Raw genomic sequence first — 9,021 nt, forward strand, 5'->3', positions numbered from 1 at the left:
AAAAAAAAAAAAAAAACAAAACACTACAGTTGATATTTCCGGACTTCTCCCTTTACAACTGCTACACATTCTCTTTGTAAACAATCACAGCTGACTTTTCAACTTTAGACACCTAAGGAAATGGTCTATATTTGCCTAAGATGTACAATATAAAGGCTCATTATGAAAATGATTTGCACTGAACAGCAGATAGATCTACACTTGTACTTTTTCTTTCTAACAGTAGGCTAGGAACAGTATTCCCAACAATCCAAGTGAGAAGGTCTGTATGTTTTATATGACTAAAAGGTACTTTGGGGAAACTAGGGGGGAAAAAAGTCCAGAAAACTTTGATTGGATATGCACTAGTGATCCTATGTCCTGTATATTTTCATTTTTAAAATAAAAATGGTTTTGAATGTGTATTACATGGGAAACACTTATCCTACTTATAATAGACGAAAATTTAATTGTCATATATATATATATTTTTTTGAGACAGTCTCACTCTGTTGACCAGGCTGGAGTGCAGTGGAATGATCTCAGCCCACTGTAACCTCCACCTCCCTGGTTCAAGCAATTCCCCTGCCTCAGCTTCCCAATTTGCTGGATTACTGGTGTACGCCACCATGCCCAGCCATTTTTTTTGTATTTTCAGTAAAGACGGGGGTTTCACCATGTTAGTCAGACTGTTCTCAAACTCCTGACCTCAGGCAATCTGCCCACCTTGACCACCCAAAGTGCTGGGATTACAGGTGTGAGCCACTGTACTCGGCCAATTGTTATAATTTAAGTAAAACAACCTCTACTACCTGTTCACAGTGTATGAAATCATAGCTCACTTTTTCAAAGGTTTTTTAGCCTTTAAAAAATATGATTTCGGCTAATATTAAGAATGGTGACTGAAAAGTACTTTTGAGAAATTTATTTTACATGAGATTGTAACTATACTGAGTTAATGAAATTTAGACAGTAGAATATGACAACTATCAATGCAAGAAATAAAAAAGCTACAAAGAAAATGATTCTATGCCTCATATTTACGTGGATTTTGAAGACACAAGAAAGTTCAATGAATTGAACAGGCTAGTTATCTATAAAATGGAAAATATTTCTATAAAGTAATAAAATGAATTTAATCAAACATATTAGAACTGACAAATTGAAATGAGTATTTTTTCTTTCTTTTTTTTTTTTTTGAGACAGTCTCACTCTGTCACCAAGCTGGAGTGCAGTGGTACAATCTCAGCTCACTGCAACCTCTGCCTCTGGGGTTCAAGTGATTCTCATGCCTCAGCCTCCTGAGTAGCTGAGACTATAGGTGTGTGCCACCACGCCCAGCTAATTTTTGTATTTTTAGTAGAGACAGGGTTTTACCATGTTGGCCAGGATGGTCTCGATCTCCTGACCCGTGATCCACCAGCCTTGGCCTCCCAAAGTGCTAGGATTACAGGCGTGAGCCACGGCTCCTGACCTCAAATGAGTCTTTTCTTCCAAAAGAGTCTTTATAGGAAACAGTCTAATATATTTCATGATTGTGAGAAACATTTTTGGAATTCTCTTTTAGAAGCTAACTTCAGAAATGATTTATGAGCCATATAAGAAAAACCAAACAAAAACTTTACAGTTATACATTATCTTGCCCTAAAATCAGTATTTTTAAACTTGATCATCTATCTCCTAAGATACTTCAAAAAATAAAACGCTTCCCAGAGCTAAAGTTTTATAAGAATTACTAAAGATAGTATAAACTAAATATATAAACTAGATATGTAAACTATATAATGTGGTGTAGTTTCTGAAAAAAATTCCCAGAAGAAAAATCTCAAAACATTCAGACTGATTAAAATTTCACCAGAGGAACTACAGAGAAAGTAATTTCTTTGAGGGACAAGAAGTCAACTGTGGCCAGGCACGGTGCAACACATCTGTAATCCTAGCACTTCGGGAGGCCAAGGTAGGACTCCCTTGAGAACAGAAGTTCAAAACTAGCCTAGGCAACAAAATGAAAGTCCATCTCTACAAAAAATTTTTAAAAATTAGCCAGATGTGGTGGTGTGCCCAGGTGGTCCCTATATTTTGGAGGCTGAGGCAGGAAGACTGTGCTTTGGGGTTTGAGGCTGCAGTGAGCCATCACTGTGCCACTATACTCCAACCGGGGGACAGAGTGAGACTCTGACTCAAAAGAAAAAAAAAGAACTCAACTGTATATGAACCACATAAGGATCTTGTTAAAATGCAGATTCTGATTTAGTAGCTATGAGGTAGAGACCTGAGATTTTACTGCCTATTACATATTACACATTTTTTATTTTAATATGGATTGCCAGGTGATTCTGATGCTGTGATGATCATTCTTGGAGAAGAGTACCTCTTTTTGAGGATTTGGCAAGAGCACTAAGATAAGAAGTAGTAGTCAAATATCAAGCAGCTGGTCAGCAATCTTGAAGAAATGGTGGTGCTATGATAATGAAATTAAGGACTTCTCTAAATAGGCAAGACCCAATCTGGTTTGTAATGTGACTTCTGCTCCCATTTGTTACCTTTCATTTTTGGTAAAAGATGTTGAAATTCTTCTAGAGTATAGGCTTCATCCACTCCAGTTAGAGCTATTGCTCCATCAGTGCCAGATCGTGGGCCATCCCAAAGTTCTCGACTGGGATCTCGCCGAGGCACAAAAAGTATGGCTTTGTGTGATGGTAATTGTTTGCCAGGGAGGCTTTGAAGGACGAGAATACTATCAGGCTCTTGGAATCCACACAGGTACAGGAAATTGTTGTCTTGGTGGAAAGTATAGGGAATATCGTTGCTCATGTAGTATGTAGGGTTGGAGAGCACAACCACTGTCTGGTCTGTCCCACTCTGTCCTTGTGCTTCCTTCTGGATCAGAGACATTAGTTTATGTCTGCGAAGTGCATATTCCACCTGAGATAGTCCTGGAGTTACCTCCCCTAGAAATGAAAAATAAAAGTGGTGCTTTACATTTCTGCAGTGCCAAAGTACTTAAGGTAGTTTTTTTTTTTTTTGAAATGCAGTCTTGCTCTGTAGCCCAGGCTGGAGTGCAGTGGTGCGATCTTGGCTCACTGCAACCTCCGCCTCCTGAGTCTCAGTTCAAGCAATTCTTCTACCTCAGCCTCCCAAGAGGTAGAGGTAGGAGAGACGGGGTTTTTAGTAGAGACAGGATTTCACCATGTTGGCCAGTCTGGTCTTGAACTCCTGACCTCGTGATTCACCCACCTTGGCCTCCCAAAGTGCTGGGATTACAGGCATGAGGCACCATGCCTGGCCCTTAAGGTAGTTTAATATTAGATGGAGATACTAAAGTCCAATTGTTCAATTTGTGCCAAATCTCCTTATAGCACATGGGGAATTAAGGAGATAACCCAGGTTTCAAATTTCTATTCCATTGCAAAAGTTTGGAAGAAATGATAGTTGAATGTGGTTCTACCTGAAAACTGGAATCATGGACCCCTTAGGTTGCTTCCAGGTCTTTGGTGCACTCTTTTACTCACTCAGTTATATTCATTGTGTGTATGTGTGTGTGTGTATATATATACGTGGGTGTGTGCGTGCATGTGCATGCATGTATTTATTTATTTATTTTTGAGACACGGTTTCCCTCTTGTTGCCCAGGCTGGAGTGCAGTGGCATGATCTTGGCTCACTGCAACCTCCACCTCCTGGACTCAAGCAATTCTCCCACCTCAGCCTCCCGAGCAGCTGAGGTGGCTCATGCCTGTAATCCCAGCACTTTGGGAGGCCAAGGCGGGTGATCACCTGAGGTTAGGAGTTCGAGGCCAGCATGGCCAACATGGTGAAACCTCATCTCTACTAAAAAAAAAATATATGAAAATTAGGTGTGGTGGTGCATGCTTGTAATCCCAGCTACTTGGGAGGCTGAGGCAGGAGAATCGCTTGAACCTGGGAGGTGGAGGTTGCAGTGAGCCAAGATCCTACCACTGCACTCCAGCCTAGGCAACAAAGTGAGACTCCATCTCGAAAAAATTAAATAAATAAAATAAAGTATATATTTCAAGAGCTTCTGATATAGTCACAGAATTGTGCAACTATCACCACAATGAATTTTAGAACATCGCAGTTAAAAAAGCTCCATGTCCATGAGCAGTCACTCCCCATTTTCTGACAATCCCCCTAGTCCTTGGCAATACCTAATCTATTATCTGTCTCTACGGATTTGCCTATGGCAGAGATTTCACATAATGAAACTATACAATATAGGACCTTTGCTGACTTGGCCAACTTTTTCTTAATCACTGCCCCAATTATTCTGCAATGAATTCCTTATTTATTACATAAGCAAAAAATCTATTCTTTCTTTATTATCTTGCTTACAATGTGTCTTCTAAAATTTCTTCTCCCGCCACACTAACTCCACTCCAAAATCTTGGCTTAATACATGTTTGTTTTCAGACTCTTCTTATTCAAAAAGTTTTCTTGATTAGTCTAAGTAATACTGATTTATCCCTTTGAATTTTTTTTTTTTTTTTTTGAGACAGGGTCTCACTCTGTCACCTAGGTGGGAATGCAGTGGCACCACCTCGGCTCACTGCAACCTCTGCCTCCTGAGCTCAAGGAATTTTCCCACCTCAGCCCCCTGAGTAGCTGGGATTACAGGCACGGACTACCACACCTGGGTAATATTTTTAGAAGAGACAGGGTTTCACCATATTGGCTAGGCTGGTCTTGAACTCCTGAACTCAGGTGATCTACCTGCCTTGGCCTCCCGAAGTGCTGGGATTACAGGTGTAAGCCACCGTGCCCAGTGCCCTTTGAATTTTAAAAAGGTAACTATTTCACTTCTTTCTATACAGACACCCTGTAGTTGTATATAAATGAAGACTGAATTCTTTAAATATTTTTTCCACTTTCCTTCATTGTTTGGCTCCTTACTGCTATTCCCTCCTCCTACTCACATCGACACCTTGACCAGGTTTGTAATCTAGTATGTATCTTTTCTGAGTTTTCTTACCACTCACATGGTCATACATACATACACATACATGCATTTGGGGCTTTTTGGGTCATTACTATTTTACAAAATGGGATACTACACACTGTTTTCTGTATCTTCCTTTTCTAACATAACAATAGGTCATGGAATTCTCTCCCTTCAAGTCATCAATTCATTCTGCTTGATGCCTCCATGCCATTTCTTGGGGGTGAATAAACCTTAACTTATTCAGTCATTTCTATACTGTAGGAATTCAAACAGTTTTCAGCTTTTTGCTGCTGTTATATCTTAGTACTTTTATGTCCTATGTACTGGTGCTTTAATTACTATGGGGATAGTCCCAGGAGAAAAACTGGTCAAAGATCTTTGAATTTCCTTAGTATTCATGTTCAGCACATGATTACCTTAGACCTATTTTTTTTCTTTGTCACCCAGGAGGAAGTACAGTGGCATGATCTTGGCTCACTGCAACTCTACCTCCCAGGTTCAAGCGATTCTCGTGCCTCAGCTACCCAAATAGCTGGGATTACAGGTGTATGCCACCAGGCCTGGCTAATTTTTGTATTTTTGTTTATTTATTGCTACTATTTTTATTTTTTTGAGAAAGAGTCTCGTTGTGTTAACCAGGGTGGAGTACAGTGGTGTGATCTCGGCTCACTGTACCCTCCAGCTTCCGGCTTCAAGCGATTCTCCTACCTTAGCCTCCTGAATAGCTAGAATTACAGGCATGCACCATAAGGCCTGGAGAATTTTTTAATTTTTATTAGAGATGAGGTTTCACCATGTTGGCCAGGCTGGTTTCAAACTCCTGACCTCAAATGATCTGCCCACCTAGGCCTCCCAAAGTGCTGGGACTACAGGCATGAGCCACTGTGCCTGGCCTAATTTTTGTATTTTTAATAGAGACGGGATTTCGCCATGGTGCCCAGGCTGGTCTCGAACTCTGGGCCTCAAACAATCTGCCTGCCGCAGCTTCCCAAAGTGTTGGGATTACAGGCGTAAGCCATGTCCCCTGGCCTAGGATCTAACTGTTTTACCTATGTATAGTTTATCTCACCAGCAAATTCTGTAATTTGTATTCCATTAATAAAATATTAATTTTTAACTTTTCAGACATCTACAATAGAAACAAATTTATGTTTTTGTTGATGAGTTGGCAAGAAATAAGAGAAAGAAATAAGTGAAGGCCTTATGAGCCAATGTGAAGCCACTGAAGCAACAAAATGGGGCCAAGAAGAACTCATATCACATTTTTTTCTTTCAAGATTGAGCTGGCTAAGAGTCCCCTAGGATTCTCTGGCAGAATACTGAACTTTATACTAGAGCTAACTATCTCCTTGATAATTATTCATGTTTAGTCTGCCACTGTTATTCAATATTGAAAATTTCCTAATTTACTCAAGTAGTAAATACTCTTACAAAAGCAGAGGCTGGTTATAATTGGTGAATTACGGACCTTTCCTTTATTTCATCTTTTTATTTTCTTCCTTTCCTGACCTTTGCTTTTAGTTATTTCACAGCTATAGTCCATATAATAAAAAGGAATGCATTTTGGTATGCTGCCGAGGGCAGATCACCTCTGGTCAGGGGTTTGAGACCATTCTGGCAAACATGGTGAAACCCTGTCTCTACTAAAAATACAAAAAATTAGCCAGGTGTGATGGTGCATGCCTGTAGTCCCAGCAACTTGGGAGACTGAGGCAGGATAATTGTTTGAACCCAGGAGGCAGAGGCTGCAGTGAACTGAGATGTCGCCACTACATTTCAGCCTGGGTGACAAGAGTGAGAATCCCTCTCCAAAAAAAAAAATAAAAAAAATCAATCAATCAATCAATTAATTGCCCAAACACAGTGGCTCACGCCTAAAATCCCAGCACTTTGGGAGGCCAAGGCAGGTAGATCACTAGGTCAGGCGTTCAACACCAGCCTGGCCAAGATGGTGATGGCCAAGTAGCTGGGATTATAAGTATGTGTCACCATGCCTGGCTAATTTTTTGTATTTAGTAGAGACGGGGGTTTCACCATGTTGGTCAAGCTGGTCTTGAACTCCTGACCTCAGGTAATCCACCTGTCTCAGCCTCCCAAAGTGCTGGTATTACAGGTGTAAGCCACTGTACCAGGCAACAAAAAATGTATTCAAGGAAAAAGAAACCTTTTCATTTGAAGGAGGAAAAAAAAAAAGACGTGATAAAGCAATGAACTTTAAACCCTAGGAGTAAACTTGGAAGGTGTTATGGCCTTTGATCACAGAACTAAACTATAGTCAATCTGGCCTGAATTTCTTCTGATAAAACTATATCTGAATAGACACTCTGGCAGCTTTGAAAATTATAAAGAATTAAGAAACAAAGTCAGCATTTTATCATGTGGAACCATTTAAGAATGGAAAGGCTCTTCTAACAAGTTTATTTAACCAATCAAAAGCCAAGATATTGGAAGCTGGACTCTGCAAGGTCTCACTATCAGTTCTGAGATTCTGCAGCCAAGAAGGAAATCTCTTCCAGGACACTTAGGATTGTGCCTCTCAAGGGAAAAACAATAATGTTCTTCATAATTTACCTGCTATACAAAAATCCCAGAAAGGAAGGTATAACAAAGACTGAATATGGATGAAATGATACGGGTCTTTGCTACAATCAAGGTATGTATTTTAATTATTTCCTGAAACTAACTAGATTAGGATTTTAACATGGTCTGATTTTAAAAAGAAGTCTACTTAACATTAGATAGTTTTCACAACATATAAGGAAGTAATTCATAAACTATTACTGTGCAGTTGGAGAATGCGGAGAAAGAAAAAGCTAGTGTTTCCTTTATAATGTAAAACAAACTTCTCAGAAAAAATGCAATGACCAAATAAAAAATACTCTAAATAGATTTGCATATATTAAGCAAAACTAAACAAACAGAAAGGTTACATACATACATATTACCATTCTGTATGATTCCACTTATATGAAGTCAAGAAAAGGTAAAACGGTCTATGATGACAGAAACCAGAAGAGTGGTTGCCTATGAAAGTGGGGACTAACTGGAGGAGCATGGGGGAACTTTTCAGGACTATGGAAATGTTCTATATCTTGACTGAGCTGTAGGTTACCTTTGTTAAAGCTCACTGAACTGCATATATGTATGAAATTCACTGCATATGAATTTAATCTTATTTTAAAAAAGTATACTACTCTCCAAACTTGAAATAACTTTCATACTAAGACTTCTCTCAGTTGGATGTCTTATAAAATGCAACAATAAGATACTTTAAAAAATATTTCCAGGTAGTATTGTTTGGCTTAAGTATTATGCACTGTTCTGTGGTTGAAAGTGTGGACTCTGAGTTAGGTTTTTGCGAGTTGGAATCCTGGCTTAGTAGCTCACTGAGTGACTTGGAAAGAGCTACCAAACTTCTCTGTGCCTCAGTTTCTTCATGTAAAGTGGAAATAACAATAGCACTGACTTCACAAAGTTGTCAGGTGGTTATATAAGTTAATAAAACACTTAGAACAGTAAGCACTACGTAAGTATTAGCTATAATTATTACCAAAATAAAAAATGTACACTTGAACCGGTTGTCATCTTGGTAATCCAAAGCCAGAAAGGACCTGAGAAGAGTAAAATTTACATGGACAACCACTATTATGACAATAAATGAGATCAAAATAATTATATACATAGAAGATCTGGAAGCCTTTGGCTTTTTCACATATTAGGAGTCTCCATTGACCATTCAGAAACTTTTAATTATTATTCATTTCTTTAGATAGCTCCTGAATTCTTGCCTAGAGCTGATTCTTGCTAATCTTTACCTCAGGGTTTCTCAGTGTTAATGAGGACTACACACAAAGGTAAAAAAGAGAAATACAAAGAAAGTCATTCATTCACTAATTCATTCATTCATTGAGACAGTCTTGCTCTGTTGCTTAGGCTGGAGTACAGCAGCGCAATTTCAGCTCACTGCTACCTCTGCCTCCTGGGTTCAAGTAATTCTCGTGCCTCAAACTCCTGAGTAGCTGGGATTACAGGCATTCACCCTCATGCCGGGATAATTTTTGTATTCTTTTTTTTTTTTTTTTT

The 9,021-nt window shown here is 39.1% G+C and overlaps 1 protein-coding gene across 2 annotated transcripts in view; it reads right to left on the bottom strand.

The window, feature by feature from the left end:
* The window catches only part of XPNPEP3 (X-prolyl aminopeptidase 3), a 62,296-nt gene that overhangs the window by 44,204 nt on the left and 9,071 nt on the right, over positions 1 to 9,021 (bottom strand). For both annotated transcript variants that reach the window (XM_017510365.2, XM_017510368.2), the window contains one exon: positions 2,523 to 2,930. In XM_017510365.2, the coding sequence (XP_017365854.1) occupies positions 2,523 to 2,930 (408 nt within the window). The remainder of the gene's footprint in view (positions 1 to 2,522; positions 2,931 to 9,021) is intronic.

The sequence above is a fragment of the Cebus imitator genome, unplaced genomic scaffold (genome assembly GCF_001604975.1).
Source record: "Cebus imitator isolate Cc_AM_T3 unplaced genomic scaffold, Cebus_imitator-1.0 Scaffold435, whole genome shotgun sequence".
NCBI classification, from domain to species: Eukaryota; Metazoa; Chordata; class Mammalia; order Primates; family Cebidae; genus Cebus; species Cebus imitator.